Below are 25,833 nucleotides of genomic sequence, written 5' to 3' on the forward strand. Positions count from 1 at the left end.
ACTTTACCCCTTTCCACCCCTGTTGGAAGCTCTGCTCTCCTCCCTGTTGCAGGAGCACTGCATAGCCATGCAGGTGGTAGCAGCAGAGTGCCTTATAAAATCCAGTCTTGCATCCAGAGTTCATCTCTTCTCTTGAACGGAGATACCAGGCACTGCTGCTAGTCTGGTTTCCTAAGAAACACAGCTTATGCCATGGTGATGGGTATGTGAGAACATACGTACATCCATCCCAGTCTTTCAGTATTTTAGATCCACTGGCCTAATACCAACCATATATGGCTGCAGGTATAGGAGCTTCAGGCATATTCAGCATCTTCAGTATTTTTGTGAAAACAGGATGCAAGGCAGTGACAACAGCCATCCCTACTGAGGGGAAAAACTGCTGTGTGAACTCAACCCTTACTAGACACCGGAGAACCATATGGGAGAGTGCTGCTGAAGACAGCCCTGACTGTTCCTAGAGCAGCTCAACCCATGTGTTTAGCTCTTTCTAAGAGTCAGCAGAAGCTTTTACGCTTCATGAAGTGGGGCTCCACAACTGCACAGGATCCCAGGGGGTCTCAGTGCACTTAATGCAAGCCAGGAGTGTGAAGGCAAGACTGGCACTTGGAATTGCCTACATCTGCAGAGCTCTGCTGGGGAAGCTGCTGCCACAGGGCTAATGTACTCATCTGCAGCCTTCCCACCTGAGGAAGGCATTGCCATTTGTGGGAGTGGCATGTCGAGGAGCTGCTCAGGCAGGGGAGGAAACCACTCAGTGTAGAGACAGTTGTGGGATTTCTGTGGTGTCAGTCACAACTGGCCGCGCTGTCTCTCCAAAGTGCCGAGATGCTACAAGTCCAGGGCTCCCTGCTGGGTCCCAACAGTCACCAGTGATCTGAAGACGCTTCCATATGAGTCCCCAAGTAGACTCTCTATGGACATGTCCCCTTCCCTGTCCCCTTAGGTAACTTCCTAGGCTTGAATCTGTGATTCCCTTGAGCTTTAAAACCTTTCTCCCTGAGATGCTGGGCTGATATTAAAGGTACTGAGGACAGCTAGACCCAGGTCTCATAGCCTTAGATGGCAGCTTTCTGCCATCTGTACTTTGAATACCTCCCCCTGCTCATGAGAGAGGCTGCATCCTGCTGTAGTGTCTCCTGAAGCAAGAGAAAAGGGCTGTGACAAAGCTGCCACAGTGTCACCTCTGGACTTGGCTGCTTCACCCACTTGTTTTGTGATTGTTTGCTTTTCCATGCTGATGCAATGAATTAAGTCATTCTGTGGGTCGTGCCAGCCACTGGCAGGCTGACATCAAACGTATGATACAGATTGTCTTTGCTGGGGACATGTCATTCCCACTTTGTCCCTTTTTATATAGCTTCTCCCAACCTGAGAAGCTCTGCCTTCTCCCAGCTGTCAGGCCCATCCCACATGTCTGATCATTCCCTTTTCCCCATATGTAAACTGAGGAAATGCACATTTCCGAGGGAAGGGAACCAGAATTTGACTCGGGGTTAGATCTCCCCTGAGCCCATGGTGAGATTTCTACCACAGGTACAGAGGCTTGTGTAGGCTGGAAGGTCCACTGGAGGGGAAATGTGTCATTGATCTCTTTTAGGTGCATTGCGATGACAGCGTCTTATGTAAGTATTTCTCTTTCACATAGCCAGGCTATGTAGAAGATAAAAACCTAGTTCTGCTTTTAAGAAATATAGCAGCATTTCTGTGGCTATTAGCCTGGACCAGCATGGTCTGTGCATCTGAAGCTGAAGGCTATAGGATGGCCTGACATGCTGGTGGAATAGAAGGCTCCAACTTAAGCAATGTAGTTTGAATACTGGTGTCCTGTGATCTTCTGCTTACCCCTCAAAGGGTTAACTGCTCACCGCTGCCTGCAGCTTGGTGATGCTCTGTCAGGGCTTGGAAGCTGGCCTTGCGTAGCTGCTGCTCAACCTCCAAATGATAAATCATGTCAGGATACAAAACTCATTCTGGTTCTTAAAAATGAATAGGTGATTTGAAAATGCCCTGGGCTGGGTGTGAATTCTGCATCCCCTTTATCAATCACTTGTCATGAATAACATTAACATTCAGGAGTCAGCAGAAGGCGGGCAGGTTTGGAGGGGGAAGAAACATAAAGTGATTTCCTGGTATCTTTTGTAGACCAGAATGGCAGTCTTGTTTCCCATTTAGGTAGTTGAGCAAATTTTACATTCTCTCCTCCCTGGGGAAAGGACCCTCTGTGCTCTGCCAGCCAAAATGTGGCAGTAACCAGAAATAAAGCTAGGAGATGGTTAAATGATAGGAATTGCGACAGGGTTTGGTTGAAAGAGGATGAGCTGAGAGGGAAAAGGGTGCAGAAAAGTGGGACCATCACGTCCCACAGCTGTTTGCTCCAGTCGCTGCATGGACTGGGGTTTCCTCCCCATCCCCATGAACCTGTTGTCTTTGGGTGAGATTGGGGCACTTGGCGCTTCTCAGGGTGGTGGGAAGCTGCGTTTACACCATCAGGGAAAAGATGCACTCAGTCACAAGCCCTTCCAGAGCTGCCTGCTGCCTCTGGGTGTCAGCCAGCAGCACCTCAAGCCAAATGAGTTATCACCCACAGTGCCACAGCTTTCCAAGCTGAGGCACAGATCTGGATGCCCCATTAGATTCCCATTAACACAGACAGTTTTTAGGTGTCCTTGGCTTATCACTAAGCTGAGCCTGGTGCAAAGACCCACCTTGGTTCTCCGAGCATGTTTGCAGGAAGAGGTGCCAAGGAGGGCTGTGGCAGCAGGGACCGATGGAGGAGACTTTGGGTTCAAATTTTTCGCTGACTGGTTGTTTGCTGGAGGGATTTGCTCCTGGTTTTGTTTCATAATGGCTTTATTGATATAGATTATAGCTTTAACTGGTGTCAAGGGCACCTAGAGTTCTGGATCACCTTCCTTTAGGGATGCTTAATTCTCAGGAAATGATGCTGTGGAAGTAAAGCAGTTGTAAATTGGGGCTGAGTGTCTTTCAGTCCTGAGGATGTCTGTGAAGCGTCCATGAGAGCCAGCACGGGTGGGAGTGGAAAAAGCGCTTCTGTTCCGAGCTTGGGGATGGAGCAAGTCCTGCCCAGAGCTTCTCTGATTACCCCAGAGGTCAGAGCTGAATGTCCTTTTCTTCCTTTCTTGCACAAAACCAAGCGTGAGGCTCGAGGCTTGAACACGGAGAACGTAGCCCAAACACTGTGGTAGCCTCCTGGCCGAAGTAAATGGAGTCATGCCACTCATCTAGGGACCTGCCTTCATTACCTGCTTCAGGTGTCTGGGATCAGAGGCGGTGCAGCCAGGGCTAGTTTAGATGCTGGAGACTCCTCTCTTCGGTATGTGCGAGGAGATGCCCGTGTGTGCCAAATTCTGTAGCAAAACTTGATGACAGCTCTTCTGCTGGGATTGTGCACCACCTCAATCTCATTACTTAATGATAATGAAGATGGAAAGAGCAAAATTGGCCTCTGTCATTCACCAGGGGCCAGATTCTGCTACCTCTGAAGTGCCTGTGATTTCCAGGGGGTAGGACTAAGCTCCTGCCTCCATTATTACAGCAAATTATTTTCTTAGCTCTGCCTGTGAGCGGGGGACTGGAACCCAAAGAGGGTGATTCGTCCAAACACACATATTTAATATTCCCCCCTTCCCTCTTTAGGAAGGAGATGCTGCGCACTATTAAATTCATAATGCTGTGCCTGGCTGCATTAGTTACCATGCAACACACTAACAAGGATGAAGAACATATTTTCCCACGTCTGGAGTACTGCAGAATAGATTTAATAGATTTGCATGTATGGTGCATTTGTGAAAACACTGTGAAAAAGGGGGAGGGGGGGAAGGGAAAAATGTTTATTCGTTATCAGCTGATGAATAATTAATTTACAAACGTTGTCTTGTTAAATATAAATTAAATTCTCATTTGACACGCTTTATAATTTAGAAGTATAAGCCCAGCATGAATGAAGAGAACTCCCCACTGACTGCTTTCGTGTAAATCCTGAGGAGCCAGGGAGGGAGGTTTGGCTTTCAAAGTTAAAGCTGACAAGGAGTAGCGGTGAGGAAGGGGCTGCTGTGACAAAGCCAGCTTGGGGACCTGGGGCGCTTTGTCTTTGCTCGTGGGTGCTTTCCGTGCAGGGATGGCTTAGTGGGGCAGGGAGGCAGTGGCTGTCCACACAACCCTCTTCGAAGGATTGCTCCCTCCCTGCTCAGAGCTGCGGGTGGCCGAGCTGCTGAATCACAGCTCTTTGAGTGAAACCCCCATCAATGCCACGTTATCAGAGCATGCAGCAAGCCAGCAGCTGCTTGTGAACAGCTGAGCTATCCCAGCAGCAGGGGCAAAGATCCCCAAGAGAGGAGCTAGGCTCTACAAAAGCTGTATGGCGCTAAGCCACCCTTGCAGAGAGCCCTGAGGCGATTTGAGGCATCTCCGCACGGAAGCAGAGGTGCATCCTGAGGAACGGTGGTTGTGCTTGGTTGGAAGGCAGTTAGTGTGGGAGCTGCAGTGGGAAACCTTGGGTTACAGTCCTGGTGTCCCGCTGCAAGGCTTGGGTTAATATCTTCGTTTCTTAATAGATGGGGAAACCGAGACTGGTAATAATTGTCTGGCTCTGAGGAACACTTAAGTCTTGATTATACTTAGCTTTGGCTGCTTTGGAATAAGTAGGAAGGAAATTAAATGAAAATGGCACACTTTTTAAGATGCTTGAATGTGTTGCTCTGAAGCACAAAATAAGCCTATAGGTAAAGGAAATTTGTTACCTCCCCCCTTCTTCCCTGATAATAATAGACTCCAGCAGTTGCACAGCACTTCTCAACTGAAAGGACTTAAAAATGCTTAACAAATCATCTGTCTAGGAGGCAGTAGCCCAGATGCGCCCACTTCTAGGGTGGATGGCAATGCCTGAAGCATGCCGCAATGCTCTGCCAAGGACTGCATGCTCTTCTTGGCCTGCCCGGTGTGCAGCAAGAGTCAGGCATCAGCATAAATCTAATGAAGTCACAACAGGAGACACACTCATGTAATGAGCTAGGTTGGGTTTTGTTCCCTTATAAAGATGCATATCGTAGAAATTTAAAACGTTGGGAAATGGGTATTGCTCAGTAAGGGCCCCAGTGCTTTTTCTGGCCATTAGTTTCCACACCTGAGTGATGGCTCAGCACTGCCGGAGCTGGTGGTGCATTTATAACATCTTCACAAATACTCATTTGCTTGGAGAGTGCTCGTATCTCTCGATTCCTTGATGTTCAGGAACGGTCACCTTACCTTCCTGTGTGCCCAAGTGCTAGGAGAGTGATTGTTCCTCACATAGCGGCTCGTGTTCGCATGGCGGTAAGGTCGGGTACACGGAGAAGGGCAGCGGCCATCCTGTAGCCATCATTTGTCATTGCCTTCAGAAAAAAAAATCACGAGGCTGCTGAGAAATAGCACCAATCACGTGTGACTTGCGGGACAAATCACAAACCACAACAGAAGGTCTAATGAAATAAATTAGTTACTCCCATCCTGAACATATCCCAAGAGCTTCTGCAAGTTTCAGGGTCTGCTCCCAAACTAGAAAAGGGCTGATTTATTCACTATGAATAATTCAACCAGCTCCTTTTATTATCCAGAGCATACACTAATCCCCTCTAGTTATTTTCTGTGTGACATCCATGTCGGTATTTTATTTATAGGCTGTTTATTGTGCAGAAAACACAAGGAGTCTGTTATCAGGGAAAATGAACAAAAAGCAGGGGGTTTGCCTCTAAAATTTGGAGCTAAATAAAATATGAAAATCTGGACAGCGGCCTCCTGGGGGGAAAAGTGCTTTTCTTCAGAGGCATTTCTGGAGAACAAATCCCTGAAGTTAATTAACATCTGTGTGTGCTCCCCAGTCCAACACTAAATGGGGAATGTGGCTGTAGTCAGTCAGGTTTCTTAAACTGCAGCATCAGTCCTGGCACACAGGTGCCTCCACACAGCCCACAGCTCGGGTGGCCTCTGGCAACACGGGATAAATCAACAGTCATAATTAAGTAAGCAGATCCAATTTCCGGCCTTCTGCTGGCAGGAATGGCTCAATCCCACATTCATTTCATGCCAGCCTTTGGAGAAAACTCACATTTCTTCAGCCAGGCTGAATGCAAAGGGGTTTTTTGCCCTGAACCCTTGCAGGCAGCCCAGGAAGGATGCTTACTGTAGGCGCTTCCCAAGTAGCCAGGGTGCTCGCCGTACCCGACCTGAGAGTGTTGTAACTCGTAATTCCTCACTCTTACTCACAGAAAACCTTTCTAATGCAGCTCGTGACCACAGCAGCTGCTCCTGGTCTCCTTTTCCAGAGGTCTCTGCCAGTAACTGGACTTCTGCTTGTTAATAGACCATGATGACAGTTTTCCAGTGACCAGGCAACTCTCCTTACTGAGGCCTGGACCAGGCTGGAGGGATGTCCCCTGCCCTGGCAACCCTGGCAGCTAGCAGCTCTCTGTCGGTTTGGTAGGAGCTTTGCCCTCTGGCAGGGCATTAAAAGAGGCTTTTCTGTGATGCACAGGTGCGGACATGGCTACAGTCACTGGGCGGTGGGAATGCAACCTTGCCCATCACACACTGGTAGGGATGGATGTGCCTGGGAGATGCGGGCTCAGGCTCAGAGCTGCCATGTGCAGCTGCATCTTGTGAAGAAAAGCGTGGATGCAGCCATCTCCATCACAAGAGCGTTAGCTAATGGAGTTGCTCTGCGGTTCCGCAACGGCCCCCCTTCTCCATACAGAGACGTGTATGCGTGGACAGGCCAGGAAGCATGTGTTTGATTCGGGTACTGATCTGCGCTCTGAACCTCATTAAATTGATTCTTCCAAGTCAAAGGGAAAGCACTATTGTGTCAAATTTGAAAGATATAGGCTCTGAGCTGTACCAATAGCTGTCGCTTGATGGGCTGAATTATTTTTAAGGCAGAGTTGATTTATCTGAACTGGAGGCTTTAGATGTCTCCACAGGAGAGGTCTAGATATTTCAGGTGTGTGAAAGCCAAGTCAAAGAGCTGGTCAGAGGCCAGGGTTTCTGGTCTAGGGTGAACAGCCAGCATCACAGGGGAGGAGGTCTCACTCTCCCCTCCCACCTGGGACAAACAGCCAAAATTCTTAAACATTTCTGAGGGAAAATGGGTTAGGGACAATCAAAACATTTATGTTTAGTATCATCAGATTGTTTTGATTTGCTTTTCATATGGTGATAAATTCTGTCCTATAAGTAAAGCATGAAAATAAGTATTTGAAAATAAAAGTCAAAATGAAGTGAATCAAATAGATAAGGGTAAAGCAAAATATTTTGTTAGCTTACTGAAGAAAAAAAAGTTCCTGAATGAAATTATAAGGTTGACATGATTCATTTTAGATTCTGACAATTTTAATTTATTTTCAACAAAATTTCTTTTTTTTTCATTAGAAATCAGTTCTATTTATTACCTGCATCCCTAGATGAAGCAGTCCTACCATCTTCCCTACAAGGCTGATGTGAAATCTGCCTGCTCAGAATTCAGTAGTTGTGGGTGACCAGAGGCAATATGCTTCAAGGACCTCTTCATGCCTTGATGTTAAAGGCTGACTATTCAGACTATTACATCCCATCACCATGCACAGAAAGGGTTTAATTGCCCATGATACAAATTGCAAGGAAGCAGCAGTGGAGCAGTGATACTGACAGCCTGAGCCTCCCAGTGGCACCGGGGCTGGCAGGGCTGAGGCAGCACTTTGCTTCTGTTCCCTGCAACCCCTCACATCTCCTTCATGCCTCCAGGCACTTCCTCGGTGCGTCTGTGTCTTCAGCTTGGTGTCTTATGTGCTGGTAGGAGATATGTGTTAGGGTCAGCAAGTGGGTGGGCAGGTAGATCTTCACAGTCGTCTGCCATGATGCCTCACATGGTCAGCAGCAGCCCATCCTTCCCCACTGCGGGTTTGCTGACACTGCAGCTGTTTCACACCAGCATTGATGAGACTGGCCCCACCAATTCCCAATGCAACAGCTCCTCAAAGCCCCAGAGAAATCATGCTGGCTGCATGGGGTGCTGTGGGTGGGGGAATAAGTCTGGTCAGGAGTCTTGGGCTTGCTGTGTGCTGGGCTTGGTGTGTGCTGGTAGCATGGAGCTGATGGTAGCTGGGGACCCTGGAACAAGCCTTACTTGTCCATCTTTGTGTCCAGAGGGCTTTGCTGTGAGGATTTCTGTGGTTGTTCTCTGACCTGCAGTTAGCTGGGAATGGCTCTAACCATCTGATCAGCTTTGCTCAACAGGAAAATTGCGGGCGGTGATAATGGCTCAGCCGCAGGCAGACGCACATGGGATGTGTAAACCAAAACACTTAGGAGTGTGGGTGGGGGAACACCTTGTCTCCATGTGGCTGGGGAACAGGGAAGGTCTGGGAAGGATTTTGCAAATGTTGTAAGCCTTGTTTCTGACACTTCCCCCCTGATCTGCTTCTCTTTGCCAGTGTACCTGTTACACCTCCCACACCAGACCTATGTCCCTTGGTCTGTCGTTCTCCTCCACAGACACCCAAAGTCACCTTAGTAGTGTAGTGAGGACAAGGAGGGGGAGCGGAGCAGTGCGGTAGAGAAGTGCAAAAAATGTGTGGGAGTTAGGTTGGTTGTTCTTACAGCCACAGGGAGGTAGGATGGTGAAGTTAAGATGATAACTGGCTGATCTTCTCTTCATTTGCTCCTTAAAAAGAAAAGCTGAAGGCAAAGAGAACCGTAATATTCAAGACAACCATTTCCTTTCATGACCTGGCAGTGGTGGACTGACAGACCTGTCCAGAGCTTGCAGCCTTAGTTTGTCACATGAATCTTCACCTTGTGAGAAGGCACAATGGACCCTGGTTCCCTCTGCCACAACAAAGAGCCGCAGTGGTGACATGGCTTGGAGCAGTGTGCCAGAGGGATTTGCAGAGTAAATCTCACCAGGAGGCTAGGGGAGGAAGGGTCTCTGCAGAGGAGGTAGGGGATGGAAGGAGCACTGGGAATGAGGATGTTGGGCACCCAGTTTGCACTTGCAAGGGAGGATGCTTCATTGCATGAAGCCAAGCTCCCTTCCCACTGCTCACGGCTGTTCAGATGTGACCTCTGCATGCAGCTTCCTGCGGAGCTGGCTGCAAGCTTCAGTCCAGTTTTGCAGCAGTGAGGTTGAGGGCTGCTTAGACGCTGGTACTCTCTCACTGGATCAGCAAGAGGGGAGATGAAAGTACCCCAGTGTTGTTGCTATCACAAAAAGCCAAAGGCAGGTCTAAGTGCTGGGATTTTGTAAGGAGATGCAGAGAATGGGCTATCCAGTTCCCAGGAACTTTGGACTATGCTCAAGAGCCAAAATGGTTCAGTTTCTTTGTATGTATGATTCTGGGATATACAAGCTCTGCCAGCGCATTCCTTATACCTCTGTGTAGAAAACCTGAGCCTTCATCTTTTTCACTACTCCCCAAAGATGTCCTAAAGCCATCTAGGAGAGCTGGGGAAGGTAGAGTGGTTGAGTTTTAAAGTAGGCATCTGCAGTAGGCTGGGTCTCTACAAAACAAGTTGGGAGCTGGAAAAAAGGACTGGGAATACCAGCCCCCAGTTTCTGAGGAGAGTCTTTTGCAGCCGCCAGGTGCCACGGGAAGAGAGCAGCCCAGAGCAGCAGAGCTCTGCAGGTACTGCTTGCCCAGTGGATGGTGTCCTGGCTTCCAAATGACCGCCACACTTAGCCTGAAGTGCGGTTGTATGCCTGGAAAGGAGAATCAGCTGGCCTGGTGTCCCTTCTGTAACTGCAGTCCAGCTTGCTTTGCCCTTCAAATACCCAACAAGGGAGACAGAAAGAAATTGTTCTTCCTCTGTAACCTGATTCATTTCTCCCAGCTGCTTTCCTCAGCTTGGTGCTCCCTTGAAATCTCATTAGGGCTGGCCTGTGATTTTGTGGTGGCTTGAAAAGAAGAACTGTGAAAGCACAAACAAAACGAAGTCGGAAGAAGGAGCTAAATCAAGGAACTGGCAGGGCAGGAAGAGAAAGCTGGCAAGCACAGCAAGGGGGCATGAGAGACAACATGAAACAGGTTTCCTTGAAAGAGTCAGTGGAGCAGAGTACACTGTCCCCACCTCCTTCTTCATCTGGGACCAGGAGAGAAGAGTGTCAGGAGTGAGGATTTCTGCAGAGGGCACAAACCCCTCCACTTTTGTGAAAGCAGAACTTTCTCAGATTTTTTGAATGTGCTTTTTTCCTTGAGGATGAGGATTAGAAAGGGATTTATACAGGCAAACAGTGGTTTTCCTCCTGGCCAGCACAGGCATTTCCATACAATGGATGGCATCCCAGGGACATGGGTGCACTGTGCTTTCTCAGACCCATTTTGGTGGGAGGAGGACAGAGTAGCATCAGGGTTTGGGAGGTAGGCCTCTCTCTTAGGTGCCACCCTGGCTCACTGGTTCTTGGAGAGCTGAACCATACTGCCGACCCAGGGCCAGTTTCCTCGTGATGCTTTGTGCTGCGTCATGACTCCTCGTGTGGGGCAGCCCATTAGCCCACCGCAGCCTGTGATTCATCTCCCAGGCGCAGCACAGCTCCCATGGCTGGTGGTGAGCATTGCTTCTTCAGCGCCAGTTCTGGGCTCTGCGGGCTTCTCCACCCTGTCAACATGCTGCCTGTGAAGGTGGTTTGACAGAGCTCAGCGCTTGTTGGAAGTGAGTGGTTCTCACAGAGGAGGGCATATTTAGGAGAAGGCTGTAGTGATTTTCCTACTCCTTATACTCTGCCCCTAAGCTCCTGTGACTGGCCACTGTAGGAGACTGTTGGGACAGAGGGACACTGCCTGACATTGTTTGCCCATTCTTATCCCCTCTGGTTTTGCATGCCGCTGTGCCATGCCATGCAATTCCTGCACTGGAAGGATGCTTCTGGCTCTGATCCACACAGAAAGCAGAGCTCCTGGGGTCTGGCAAAGCCAGTGGTGATGCCAATGGTGGTCCCTTCTGTATGAGGTACCATATTGGCGGCAGGGAGACAGGCCCAGCTGGCAAGTCCTAAGCCTAGGAGGATGCTTGCTCTAATACTTCAAAACCACACAGCCACATGCCTCTGACAGTTGAAGGCACTCATGTCATTTAATGTTTGGAGGACTTTCCTGCCTTCCTTTGCTTCACCTGAGGGCCATTTCCCTGCTGCTGCAACAGGATACTGCTCTCATTCCTCCCTCTCCATCCTAGGGAGGAGGCAGTGAGACTGCAGTGTCCAGCTCCTGAACTGAGCAGGAGCCTGCAGGCAGCCTCATGAGAATCCAGCAGCCCAGGACAGTGAGTTTTGTAAGGACAGAGAGATAGGGCAAGGAGCATGTCAGAGCTGGAGGAACAGAGCATGTTCCTAGACAAAAACAGACTTGCAGATGTCTCCGTGGGGACAAGCTGACCATCCCAGACACCCCTCCCCAGGAGTGTTTAGGACTGGACACCTTGGGAGATTCGTGGGACCTCCTACCTTCCTTTGCCTGGTACAGGGGAGCTGCAGCAGCTGCTCTCCCAGTCCTGGGCAGTATTAGACTGCCCATCCCAGTGTTTCATCTTAATTGCAGTGGGTGGTGTGGGAATGGGAAGTGCAATTAAAGAAATTCCAGCTTCCCATCTAAATCTTGCCAAGCTGTCCTGGAGGAGCAATCTTGGGGAATTAATTGTATGTAGTGAGAAGGTTTGTCTTCTAGCCCTTTCAAAGGAAATTTCTTTTTGTCTCGTCAAACACCCCATGAGCTTAAAGGACAAATAAACAAGAGCACCTGCCTGAAGTGCTAAGTATTCTCTTCCAGTTATCCTATGTGCTTCTGTCTTCACCTCTTCTCTTCCCCCACCTGCTTTCTTCTTCCAGCACAAAGTTGCTTCAAGCTGAACATCGTGGGGAGCATTTAAGCATTTAGCAGTAAGGTTTGACATGCAAACAAGGCTTTGGACAAGTGTGGCATTGCTCTGCAAGCAGCCCAGTCATTTTCTAGAGATCATGGTAACTGGGCTGCATCCTTGTTTGCATCAGAAGGTGCTTACACATGACTTTCCACCCAGGCCATGTCCTGTCCTGAGAGTGGTGAAAAAACAAACTAAAAGGAGGCGGCTCCTTCCCTGTGGTGCTTTGCATAATACTTCATTGAAGTGTTCAGTATCTTCCCCTTTAATTAATTCTGCCCCATCTGCATATAGCATCCTGTGTCTGCGCCTCTGCCTTTTCAGTAATAACCTCGTCAGGGACAGCGCAGACAGACTGTGCTTCTATAAACCAAAGTCTGGCTGATGTCATGTCTCGACTCAAGGACTTTCCTTGATCCTTTGGGTAATGACTGTTAATCAGATGCTAAAACACATGCGTCTAGGTCACACACCCCTGGGGCTCACAGTGAGAGACTTTGTGTGCCAGGCTATGTTCCCATGAAAAGAAGAACAGGCACCATGGCAATCAGCAGCCATCTTGGGGTTGCATGTGAGGAGATAATATCACTGAAGGACAGGAAGCAGTGGTACAAGGGAACAGCTCAGAAGAAAGGGTTTGGGGGAAAAGAAACAGTCTGGTGTGGTTGGCTGTCATGAGTATAAAAGTCTACCTTTTAGATGTCCCTGCTTGCACATGCATGGGAGCAGGCATGAGCAGAGGTGTGTGGGAACAGGCAGGTAGAGATCTCAGAAGTCAGCACTTGGTTTTGAAAGCCCTGTCCAGATCCCATCTGCAGAGACTCAAAGGGTGAGCAAGCCATGACTGGGGAGTTTGCAATCGACAGAGCAGCATGTACAGCATGTCTTGTTTGAAGGCTCCTGGCACGAGCACAGGACATGGTGATGGTTTTTAACAGTGAGCCTGTATTATAAAAAGAACGCTGTCTCAACTGAGATTCCCTGGGCAGAGGTGAAAGACATTCAGACAAGGACAGCACTGCCGGTGTTGCTGCAGAAGTGAAACAGATGGGAAGTTCAGTGTGTCACCTTGAAAACGCAGATCATCAGAGCTCTGCTCCTTTTGTCCTTGCGAGATCCTCTAGTCACTCCAGCATCACGTCCAGAAAGCTCTCTGGGGTCTGATTTGGAGAGGGGAGGACCTTGGAAACATAATGAAACTTACATTCTCATTCTTTTGTTCTTTGTGTTGGGGAGATAAAACTCACCCAGAGCAGGGACACGGAGGCATCCACAAGCGAGGAGTCTCACACTACTAATGGGAGAACTGAGAGAAGCCTGACACTGCCCAACCGCCCACTGAAGTGGTCAGTGTCAGGCATTAGCATATGCTGTTAGTACACGTCCTCTCTGCTTGCTGCCTTTGGAGAGTGCTTGCACATGTCAGCACGTTCCTGCCTGCAAGCTGTGGGGACAAGAAGTTGTGCATCAGATTTGAAGATTATTCTAAAATAAGATTATTTTATTTAGTTATCCAAGTGTGGACAGCGTCTCCAGACTTTTTGCTATTATTAAGCATGTTCCCTGGGACATGGAGCCAGCTGCTGGGAGCAGCCCAGGGTTTGTCAGAGATGTTTGCAGGCTGGGAGGGATGCGTGGGATGACATGGAGAGGAAAATGCTTGCCTGTGCAGGGCTGTGGGGGTGTGGAGTTGCTGAACACAGTTCTGTCTGAAGGGGGGATGCTTGGGCTGACCCCTGTTTTGCAGAAGAGGGAGACTGGAGGCGAGGCTTCCTGGCTTGCCTCGAGCTGCACAAAGTGACCTACCAGCCCTTGAAAGAAATACACCTCATTCCTGGGTCTCCTCCAATAACTCCTGAGATTTTCCTGAATTGCAACACCCCAAAGAGTTTGCCTATAATACTTGTTTTGCTTAGCTCTGTGATTGACAGCACGGACCCATCAGATTCACATCAGCCCACCTGAAATGCTGGCCATGCTTCTCAGGAAAGCAGCCTGCTTCATTGCACTGCAGTGAGGGATTTGCTTGGAGGTGCAGAGGGAAGGGGGCTCTGTGAATAAAGACAAATATCAGAACAATAACAGCTAGAATGAGACTGGCTAGGATATTAATCTCTTAGCCCCACTGTTATTTAGGATCTTTCCAAGCTATCTCTCCAGCAGAGGAAAATGGAGAAACCTGTTTCCAGGTCTCTGTCTCCTCTATTTAAAGGTTTTCTTGTTGCTGTGGAATACAAGTGAAGTTGCCAAAAGCACCTTTAAATCCTTAATTTTATCCTAATTTAGGAAGACATCTAAGACATCTTCATCTCATGGCTTTGCTTCTCTCTTTGGCATTTGTCAGAAAGCTGAGCTCTTAAAGAACACAGAGAAAGAAGCTCATAGATGGATACAGAGGAACCATGGGGTACCAACTCCTCTGTATCCCACTAATTGCACCCTTGAGAGGGGTCAGCTGAACTGCACACACAAACTTGCTTTGAGCCATTTGAAAAGGATCTTCTGGCAGTGCACAGCTGTGTTTATTTGGTGTATAAGGTAACCTGAAAATACAAACTGCTAATTTCAAGTTGTGTCATGCTAACCCTGTGAGTTTAAGCTGTCAGTCTGAAACTGGGTGGCCCTAACTCATATCTGCTCTGAACCCAGGGTGGAACTTAGTCCAGAGTAGAGTTCCTGCGGCCAAATCCAACTGGAAATATGGGCTGATTCCCCATGTGTGTGCACATACACACAGAGGTGAGAGAGGAGGCACAGGGAGGAGCTAACTGGAGCCAGGCTGGATGTCCTTGCTGTATCAGGAGATCAGGATGGGGAGCAGGGAGGTGCTCCAGGGCCATGAAGGTTTGGGCAGAGTGGCTGGGGCTGGGAAGACCCAAGGAACAGGGCTTAGGGTAGCACAAAATGAGAACAGTGGCCAGCTCCCAACTCTCTTGTGCTGGGGACAGGCTGATTTCTGAACCTGTTTATTTTCTTTTGGATTGAAAAATTTGGGATTTTCTTTGAAATGACTTTTCACACAGAAATTCCATAGCTTTTCACTTAAACTATGTTTTTAAAATTGAAAGGGTTTGAGAGTCCAGTAAAATCTTTTTGTTGTTGTTTTAATTTTTTCTTCCAAGATGAAATATTCTTGTCAACTCCACATCCCCTTGTCTCCCACAAATGCACTTTTACAGGACAGGTTTTTTTCCATTAAATGTTTTCAGATTTTACCATTTTCTGGAACTGGGTTTCCACCAGCATCTGTGCTGCTCACATGAGGAAAACAAGGACTGATCAGTGATGTGTGGCAGTGCCAGGTGATGATGGTGACCAAGGGCCAGCAGGGACATGCTTAAAGGCTGAGTTGGACATGAGCCCACACAACTAGTAGCAGTGACGCTGAAGGGCATTCCTCAGCATTGAAGAAACTCACGTGATAGTATTTAGGGTAGGCAGTCTTCAGTGTTTGCCTTATGGGTAGTTTGATTTATTATTTTTTATGACTGAAGTTTGATGTAATATTGCATGCATGCCAACATGTGTGTGCTACGTGATGTGTGATCCAAATGGCATGACCTAACTCTTACAGCGATTCCTCTTATTTCGCTAGCTCCTTCTGTTGAAAACACTAAAAAAGCCCATGCTTTTACAGAGAAGTTAACAACCTCCATGTGCTGCACAGCAGATGGTACAGTAATGTTGGAGGCGTATTTTACAATAACCTTTTTCCACACGGGGAAATTGAGGTATTGAGAAGTCTCTTTCTGATGCTTGAGAATGAATCAGGGGCAGAAAGAATCTGCAGGAGTGCAGGAGTTCAAGAAACAGTACTGCCGTAAGTTTTAGGGGCTGAGCTCATCCTGCCAAACTTCAGCTATTCAGCTTTGATCAGCCTGGACTCTTCTAAGGTCAGTAAGAGTGTGAGGCATTTCCAGAAGACAACTTGGACTGCTTCATATTGGGATTTCCCTCCAGTGCCTACCCCTCTCCAATGACTGTAGGTCAAACACCTCCTATTTTAGTCACCTTGTTCAGATGCCTACAGCTAAGTGGGATCTGATTAATGCTCAGAGAAAGGCTAAGCACTGTCCCACAGCTGATCAGTGCAGAGCCGCAGTCGTGCAAGGTTCCTCAGCATCAATGCAAACCGCACCTGATGGGTGCTAAAGTCTTCAGGAACTGTTGTGGTTTAACCCCAGCCAGCAACTAAGCACCACAGAGCCGCTCGCTCACTCCCCCCGGGGCTGGGATGGGGGAGAGAATCAGAAGGGTAAAAGCGCTCCCAAAGGCCGGAGAATTTTTGTATAAATCTTGCCTCAGATAATTCTGAATGAAAATACATTTGTAAATGCCAATGTTTCCCAATGGGTTCCCCACCTAGAGGCAAGGGAGCCAGCTCAGCTAGTAAGTTCTTCCTTGTAAATAGCTGTGCTTATAATAGCCACTGAAATTAGATCAAACGACAGGACAGTGACAATAACAGCTCAGATTTTTCAGAAGAGCTGAATGACTTGTGCACAGCTTTTTGTGACTTTTTGCAAAGGCTGGCTATGAATGGCACAAGAGGAGCTCTTTAATGCTGATCCTTTCTGAAAAACTGGGCTTGACAACAAATACTAAACCCCTGGGATAGCTGACCCTCCACTCTCCTGAAACATTAGCATTGGTTATCCCAGACCTGAATGCTGACCTTTACAGCAGGACATCTGACCTGAGCAGCCAGCCCAGAAGCGAGATCTCACAAGTGACTCCAGTTAGGAGTTAGAAACTGATAGTGTCATCTAACATGCATTTATCATTGCATTTTTGGTTGCTTTCTCCTACAGCAGAGATATTGCTGAGGAAGAGCAATGTAAGCTCATACTAGCTCAAACAGGGTTTGCAGGGGTGGGGGAGAATATGTCAAAAGTTGTTTTATTTTGGCCCCAACAGCTGGCAAAGAAAAGAAAATTATCCCAAGCAGAATAAAGTCAGCCCTCCCCATATATGTCATTTTCTTGGGCTGCCATTACCCCATTTTGTCCCTGCTGTGCCAATGCTTCTTTGCCTGCCTGTGGGCTCTAGTTCACTGTTTCACAACATGTTTCATGCCTTCATCACCACACCCTATCTCCAAGCAGTACCCAGTGCGATCCAGAGCGTTCAGATGCTGGAATGGGCTCTCCCCACCTCCTGTTTTCAGGCAGTGGCCATGCTTGTGCACTTGGCTTTGAGGGCTGCTGCTATCCTAGCTCTTTGTCTCCTCATGTCTGTTTTGAATGAACTGTAGAGGCAACACCATCACTTTGATTGTTGCATTTGTCCCCATTTAGAGATATGTTAGGACCTCATCCCCATCGCCTTTGCTCATCCCTGTGTCTAACCAAGGTGAAGGATCAGCCCAGAGAGTGACTCAACTGCCTGATGGCAAATGCTTTTTTCTCATGATCTCATTCCTATGCAAGGGACGTTTTTCGGTACCAATCACTCATCACAGGTTGGCTGACAGTGGAGCGAGGGCAAGGAAAGTGGAGCGAGGGCAAGGAAAATGAAGCGAGGAGTCGTGCGCTGCCCTGCTCTGCCTCCTCAGGCAGGACATGCTGTCCAAGGGAGTGCGCTAAGAGCTCCGCATCTATTTTAACAGCACGGTTTGAGGAAGTCAGCTCTGAACCAGCAGTGAGGGCAACGGAGGGAGGATGTGCTGCAGTCATAAAAATTCCACCGAGATAAATCAATAGAGGGAGAAAGAGAATGGGAGGGAGAGATGGCAAAGTCAGACATTGTTCATCTCTGCCCACAGGAGAGAGAGAGACAATGCCTCCATGGTCATGGGGGTTTAACAGGAGTGAAAGGGAGCAAAGTCCGAGTCAGAGAAGAGTTGTCAGGAGCAGGTGACAGCCTTTAGTATAGGCTTGGAACTGGATTTGGGAGTCTGGTTCAGACAGCCACTGAGTGCCAGACATGACCCTGCATGGCACTAATTAGCACTTTCTCAAGCAGGCTTAAAAAGAGGTTAAGGAGCAAATTGGCTTGCAGCAGCAAGCAGCAGAACAGTGGGCTACTGTCAGTCCAATCCAGACAGGTGCTGCCTCCCAGAAATGCTAGTTATGGGTGAGGTAGGACACCCTGTCTCTCACCAGAACCAAAGGTCCTCATTATGGTGGAAACTCTGTTTGAAAAGACTCAAGATTTTGAACTGGTTGCACCAAGAGCGGGGTCCATAGCAGCCCCTGCCCCAGTTTCCTTTTCTAATCTTCAGCAAGGGGTATCTGCCCAGGAACCCTAATGCCCCATTTTTTCGTATAAACCATTTACATATAAACCATTACATTATATAAACCATTTAAGTCCTGCAGCAAGGGATGGATTCTCACTAGGTTTATGCACAACACTACTATTGCTATATGTACTAAGTAGATGTATGGAGCACTGCTAGGCTGTATCCTAATAAATAACAGAAAGAGCTGTCTGCTTGCCTTCTCTGGTAAGCTGGTGAGCAGCTTTCCTTGCCTGTGTTTGAAACATGTAGCTGAACTTAGGACTGGATTCAGCCAATGCCCACACTGCCCCTTCATGCCTGTGTTTAAAAGGAATGTTTGGCTTAAGTTAAGAGGAAGCCCAAGCCCTTGTTCATATGGTCTTGGCTTTCCAGGCATGGGTCAGGCCAAACTTGCTATGGCTCAGCCCACCAGTCAACACACAGTCTTTGGCTCTTCCTAAGTGTGCCATGGATGTCCTGACCCCAAGCTAAAGATGAGCCTGGAAAGGTGTCAGTGGTCACCAACACCTGCTCCCAGACTTAAAAAGCAAATGTTCTGGCTGTGACTCCAAAACGGTGGCCTGCGGACCAGAGGACAGGGCTCTGCTTTGCCTGAATCCCTCTCAGAAAGACATGTTCTTCCTTCTCTTTCACAGGAATACACCATTGATATCTTCTTTGCTCAGACGTGGTATGACCGGCGTCTTCGTTTCAACAGCACCTTGAAGGCCCTCACGCTGAACACCAACATGGTGAGCCGCATCTGGATCCCAGATACCTTTTTTAGGAACTCCAAGCGGGCCGATTCCCACTGGATAACCACTCCTAATCAGCTCCTCCGCATCTGGAATGACGGAAAAGTGCTCTACACGCTCAGGTATATCCAGCAGGCACTGTAGCTGGTTGCTGAGGTGAGGGAACGAGGAGCTGGTCAAAGTAGAGGAGGTTTCCAGGTGCCCTGGGACAGAGTAGCGGAGATGTCTCCTAGTGCTGATGGGTGTACACATGCAGTACTGGTTGCAGAATGGGCTTCCTCTTCCCAGGATGAAGGCTTCCAAAAAATCAAACTGTTTTTCTGTATCATACCTAGAAAAAAGTCAAAACTACAAATAGTTTCCTAAACCAAAATCCTTTAAAAGTCTATGATGTTGGTCAGTCCAGCTATTTTGTTCTGATAATAAAGATTTGGCTTTTGTTCCCATAAATTCTCACCCCCATAAATGAATCTGAAAAGCTCACTAAACAAAAAGTCTTTCTGAATGTGAAAATTAGATATTTTTTCTCACTTTGAAAATATCCAAACATATGTTTTGTTTTGCTGCTGTTTTGAAATGTTCCTGCAAACAGACTGATCTTCAACAAATTAGTGTTTCTCTCTCAAGGAAGCGAGAATCCCTCTGTCACATTGTGGTGTTGGAAACAAACCACATTCACCAACACAAAATCTCAGTCTCCCTCTCTCTCTCTTCCTCTCTCAGACTAACAATCGAGGCTGAATGTCTGCTCCAGCTGCAGAATTTCCCAATGGACACTCACTCCTGCCCTTTGGTTTTTTCCAGTTGTGAGTATACATATTTTTAAAATAGTTTTAGAAGGCAAGTAGAGAAGCCTCAGCAGAGTAAAACTCCTCTGGGGAGACCATCCTCCCTTTTAGCTACATTTTTCACCTAATGTCTATGACTCTTTTCCTGGGCTATTACCCGTCATTCCCTGAAGCATCCTCCCACTCCTGGGCTAGCAGATGTCTTCAGGGACAGATTCACAGCACCTCTGAGTTTCTCCTTAATTTGGGTGGACAGTTGGAGGTGATTATTTCACTGACCTTCTGGTCACTCTGACCTACTAGACAGAATATATCCCTTCAGCTGGCAGACAAATGGCACCCGTCCTGCCTTGCATCTTGCCCCTTCTCCCACTCTCTGAGGGGACAGCTTGGCTTTCCAGACCTCAGCCCAGAGACAGGTCCACTTTCTGCAACCAAGGCCATCGCAAAGGAGGGGTACTCAGATCTCCCTGCTCAGTCCCCACTTGTCCATTCTCATCAGCAGACAGTGCTGCTGATATTGGCACATCTCCACAGGTAATTTTGCAGGGAGCCTTTCTGCACCAAGAGATTCCTGTCCTCATGCGTTGGTTGGAAATCTGATTTAGTCATCTTAGCTTGGGTTCACCTCTCCTGCTTCCCCTGCCACTGAAGGGATGCAGCTCATGTGGCTCTGAGGTGCTTCAGAGGGAGGCAGCATTCTGAGGAGATACCATCCCCTCGTCTCCCACCATCCTTCATTCTTTGCTAATTAACAGTGCATGCCATACATGCTTGATAATTAGAAACACACTTTTAGTTAGCTGCCAAGCTCTTGCTCCTTCCTTCCTCTGAGGAATTCTCTCGTAGGTGTTGAGGTCCCTGCTTCACAGTAGGCTTGTTTCTTTGTCAAGAAAGCCAGAGCTAGGAGGAGCCCTGCTTCAGCCTGCAGGAGCCAGGTCTCCTTCTCCATGGAGAATGCATCCCTCCTTTTCCATACATGGATCAGCTCCCAGGGTGAGACGTAGAGAGATAGTCAGAGCAGCCACAGTCATGCTACCTCCCATGTTGGCACCTTTGTATTCCTGGTGTATTCATGCCTGGGAAGGGAAGGTAGTGATGAGGAGTGGTGAAGGCCCCATGCTGCCTCAGGAGCTAAAACCCTTAAAGATTTCAGGCTGGGGGAGTCCTCTTACAACAACCCAAGTCTCGTTCCCACCAGTGCAGTCCTTAGAAAGGCTTTCTAGCACTGCTTTTCCCATCCCTAGGATTTGAAGCAGCCCACAAGAGGAAATGCTATCCCTACTCCCATTGCATCTGGGGATGCCTAAGGGAATCTAAACAAAAGGCATCAGAAATATCTGCCTGAGACCTTCATGTTTACAAAACAGCTAGAGTGAGATACCAGTGCTTTTGCAGTCAGGGTGGTGAATGAGGTGGAGGCACATGACATACTCTTTCATTGATGTCCTTGCCCCTTTTCCCAGATGGCTACCCACGTGAGGAGATTGTCTATCGCTGGAGGCGCTACTCCATTGAGGTCTCTGACCAGCGCACCTGGAGGCTCTACCAGTTTGACTTCACAGGGCTGAGGAACACCTCGGAAGTTCTCAGGACTGGAGCAGGTGAGTCAAAGGGAGACAGCCCACAGAAACGCCAATGTGTTGGAGACCTTGTGGGAGGCAAAGGAGTCATCAGACAGCTCCACAATGGTGGGGAAGGAAGGTCACAACAGCACAATTAGATAAACGTTAAGAATGAAGGGATGGACCTTTGCTAGAGGGAGCAGAAGTGATGGAGATGAAGGGTGAAGGGAAGACAAAGCAGGGGTAGGCCAGAACCACTGACATCTGTGAACTGCGGGGTGACAATGCTGATGTGAATGAAGCTATCCCTAATTGAAGGGTCAGGAGGGAGAGGAGATGGAGCTCAGATCCCCTCTTGCTGCAGTATGTGCATACTATGGAATCCCTGGGTGATGCTTATAATTGGAACAGGGGTGGGGAAATCAGAACGTGCAGGTCTCAATCTTTCCTTCTGTAAAGTTGTGTAGGGCTGATGACCACATGAATTATGCTTTAAGAGACAGGAACAAGGCTGCATGTGTGAAGAAACCAGGGAACGGAGGCCCTTCAGCTCCTCCTCCTTGTAATAGCTCACATCCCCTTTCCTTCCCACAGACAACTGAGGAAAGCCTCTTTGGGTTCCTGCAGGTGGGGTGAGCTCATATTTTTAAGCCCTCTGAAGCAGCAAGTTCAGGTAGTGCTTCTCCCACTCTGCAGAAAGCTGCTGTGGGAGAAGCTAACCCCCTTTCTAACCGGGGTAGAAAGGCAGCACAAACCAGGACAAGAAGCTGTGCAGTGAAAGTGTCTTGAATGCACCAGTGGCTGTCTGACATTTGTAATTCTCTTTTTTGGTAATTGCTTGCAAGCTCCACCTTAACCCTAGAGCTGTCGGGTGGCTTTCTTCCACTACTCACTAGGAGCCTCTGAAAAAGAGGAAGAACCTCAGCTGTAAGTTGCCAAATGAGCAATTAGGAGGTACAGCACCACATGCCTTTTCCAGGGGCAGAACCAGAGTCTCGACAAAAGTGATTGAAGGACACCTCCTTTGTCACAGCTCAGGTAGTTAGTTGGCAAGCCAGGCCATGTAGCCTGTTACAGCTAAATAGCTTCTATAGAAAAGAAACCCTTGCAGCAATCAGCTGAAGATGAATGTTCTCTATAGTTTTGTCCCTGAAACTTTTCCAGACAGTGTGCTTTACAGTGTGCTTGGACACACAGCCAGGCCAGTACAAAGGCAGCCTGGTGGCCACATAGCCAGCCAGGCAGATAGCCAGTTGGGCAACCACGAAGTCAGCTCTTAAATAAGCCACAAAGACATTAAGTCAGACGGCTACAGAGCCAGCCAGGTAGCCACAGAGTCCACTAGCCACAAAACCAGCAAGCCAGCCACAATGCCAGCGAGTCACCAAACCTACTCAGCCAGCCACGCAGCTGTCCATGAAGCTAACAATCTGGGCAGCCACAAAGCCAGCAACAAAACCAGCAGCCAGGCACTTAAAACAACAAGAAAACCTCATCAAAAACACTCCAAATTCTGAAACTTTGCTGATTTTTGTGTTTTAGGAAGCCACATGTTATCATTCCAATGTCTCTGTTGCTTTTTCCTAGGGGAGTACATGGTGATGACAGTTTCTTTTGACCTAAGTAGACGTATGGGTTATTTTGCCATTCAGACCTACATTCCCTGCATCCTGACTGTTGTTCTTTCCTGGGTTTCCTTCTGGATCAAGAGAGACTCTACACCAGCCAGGACATCTCTGGGTAAGAGACAGGTTGTTGCATGTCTGATGCTTGTCAAACTCTGTGAGGCTAGCAGACTGGCAGAGCTGGATTATTTCAGGATATCACAACACTCTCATATCTTGATCTGAGACCTGAACAGAGTCTTTTCCAAATTGACACTGTGGTATATTCATGTGCCGAAAGGGAGAGGGAAGGGGTGAGCTGTGGCATTGCAATGCTGGCCAAAGGGCTCCTGTCACATGCATGTATTCTGCATTTCCTCATGACTTTTCAAGGGCTCAGTGTAGGACCAGTGACGTGAAGGTTGTAGGGTAATGAGCAAAGTTGCTCGGCTGTATCCATAGAGTCCCAAGCTCTGGCAGGATGTCGAAGCCCTGTAGGTACAGCCTTTCTGTCAGTCACACCACAGCGGGAGGACATGACAACAGCTCTGCCTATTGTTTAGATTTTCTCAGCAACCTGCAGTGGCTCTTTGAGGCAGGAAAAAGCTTATGTTGATTGAATCCTGCTCTGATAGGCACTAGAGAGGTCTTTACAAATCTTTAAAGCACTTTGGCTGTATCTGCATTTTGCAGCAAGCTCTGCTTCCCAGTGCTGTCCTTCCCATCAGCCCCACTGACTTTCCCTTTAATTGGAGGTAGCATTCCCAGCCCTGCCTGCAGGCCTCTGTGGGGAGGGAGAGGAGGGGCAAGGGGCCATCAGCATCAGGCAGGGCTATTCAGAGCCCATCCATTCTGGCCATCTCTCCCCACCTCCCTATCAAAATCAATTTCTTTGGTGCCCATGGAGAGAGCAGGAGGAGGAGTTGGGTGTCATTTCCAATGGAGATGAGAGTATGCCATAGTCCATGGCTGGGAAAGGAATGAACAGCAAGAGGCAAAATGTTCTGAATAGCTGACACCGCTATGGTGGCTGTCTCAAAAAACAAAGGCAAGTTTCCCCAGGATGGGGGCCCCTCTCTGTGGGAAGGGACCTCAGTACACCAAGAGTAATGTATTCTCTCCACAGCCCCTGTTGTACTTAATACAAATGATCCCCAGTACTTTTCAAACCCATCAGCTTACATTAGGGAGATGTAAACCGGACCAGTTCCATTGGCATTTCAAATATATGGGAAGTCACATCACATCTACTAATGCAAATACAGCAGGAAAATATGAAAATCTCTTGCCATGCTCCCACCCAGAGCCATTGGGGTGACCCCAGGAAAGGGTGGCAGGTGGATTTAGATGAATGCTAAAGAAGGAGGAACAGGTGGAGTTCCTGCTTCTTCTCCACATCCTAAAAAGCAGTGGATGAGATCATGATACCAGCTCTTGCAGCTGATCCTTTGTTGGCTCCTGATACTTTATCTCTGGAAACAGGTCTGTGAGCATTACTGCTGCTGCAGAAACAATTCCAAGCCCCATTCAAGTCAAAAGGGATTCCTTGTCATCTCCTACCCACTTGCTCTCTACGTCAAGAAATGGGTAGATTGTGAAGAGCTGTCTCTGAAGAATAGCCACGAGCAGGTTGAAAGCTTATGTGTAAGAATTAGAGACCGAGGCAACAAAGGGAACCTTGTGGTTGGTGTTTACTACAGGGCGCCTGATCAAGGGTAGCCTATTGATGAAGCCGTCTTACTCCAGCTACAGGAGGCATCGTGCTCACAGGCTCTCATCCTGCTGGGGGACTTCAACCACCCCAACATCTGCTGGAAAAGTAGCACAGCAAGCTGTAGGCAATCTAGGAGATTCCTGGAGGGCATTGAAGATAACTTCTTAAGCCAGGTAATAGACAGCCCTACCAGAGGGGATGCGATACTGGACCTGTTGGTCACCAACCCAAGTGAGCTAATCAGTGACGTCAAGATTGGAGGCAGCCTGGGCTGCAGTGATCATGCACTGGAGGAGTTCGCAGTCCTGAGGGATATGGGTCAGGCGAAGAGTAAAGTCAGGACCCTGAATTTTTGGAGAGCAACCTTCCAGCTGTTGAAGGAGTTAGTCAATAGGACCCCCTGGGAAACTGCCCTCAGGGACAAGGGAGTAGAACAGAGCTGGCAGATCTTTAAGGACACTTTCCAAAGAGCACAAGAGTTCTTGATCCCCATGTGTAAGAAATTAGGAAAGGAAGGCAAGAGACTGGCATGAACGAGTCAAGACCTGCTGGTCAAACTAAAGAGCAAGAAGGAAATGCACAGGCAGTGGAAGCAGGGACAGGTATCCTGGGAGGATGCTGCCCGGTTGTGTAGGGATGGGGTCAGGAAGGCCAAGGTGCAGATGGAGCTGAACTTGGCAAGGCACGCAAAGAATAATAAGAAGGGCTTCTATAGGTATGTCAGCCAGAAAAGGAAGGTCAAAGAAAGAGTACCCCCCAGATGAACACAACTGGCAAACTGGTAACTATGGACAAGGAGGAGGCTGAGGTACTCAACAGCTTTTTTGCCTCAGTCTTCACTGGCAACCTCTCTTCCCACACCCCTCGAGTGGATGGACTGCAAGATGGGGACTGGAGGAGCAAAGTTCCTCTCACTGTAAAAGAAGATCAGGTTCGTGACCACCTGAGGAACCTGAACATACATAAGTCTATGGGACCTGACCAGATGCATCCCAGAGTCCTGAGGGAATTGGCTGATGTAATTGCCAAGCCACTCTCCATGATATTTGAAAAGTCATGGCAGTCAGGTGAAGTCCCCGGTGACTGGAAAAAGGGAAACATTGCACCCATTTTTAAAAAGGGTGGAAAGGAGGACCCTGGGAACTACTGACCTGCCAGCCTCACCTCTGTGCCTGGGAAGATCATGGAACAGATCCTCCTGGAAGCTATGCTAAGGCACATGGAGGACAGGGAGGTGATTCGAGACAGCCAGCATGGCTTCACCAAGGGCAAGTCCTGCCTGACCAACCTAGTGGCCTTCT

The 25,833-nt window shown here is 48.3% G+C and overlaps 1 protein-coding gene across 1 annotated transcript in view; it reads left to right on the forward strand.

The window, feature by feature from the left end:
• The window catches only part of GABRE (gamma-aminobutyric acid (GABA) A receptor, epsilon), a 36,800-nt gene that overhangs the window by 7,426 nt on the left and 3,541 nt on the right, over positions 1–25,833 (forward strand). Inside the window, exons 4-7 of the mRNA XM_009331625.1 lie at positions 18,763–18,983; positions 19,585–19,667; positions 21,116–21,253; positions 22,802–22,954. Of these exons, the coding sequence (XP_009329900.1) occupies positions 18,763–18,983; positions 19,585–19,667; positions 21,116–21,253; positions 22,802–22,954 (595 nt within the window). The remainder of the gene's footprint in view (positions 1–18,762; positions 18,984–19,584; positions 19,668–21,115; positions 21,254–22,801; positions 22,955–25,833) is intronic.

The sequence above is a fragment of the Pygoscelis adeliae genome, unplaced genomic scaffold, assembly GCF_000699105.1.
Source record: "Pygoscelis adeliae isolate BGI_AS28 unplaced genomic scaffold, ASM69910v1 Scaffold79, whole genome shotgun sequence".
NCBI classification, from domain to species: Eukaryota; Metazoa; Chordata; class Aves; order Sphenisciformes; family Spheniscidae; genus Pygoscelis; species Pygoscelis adeliae.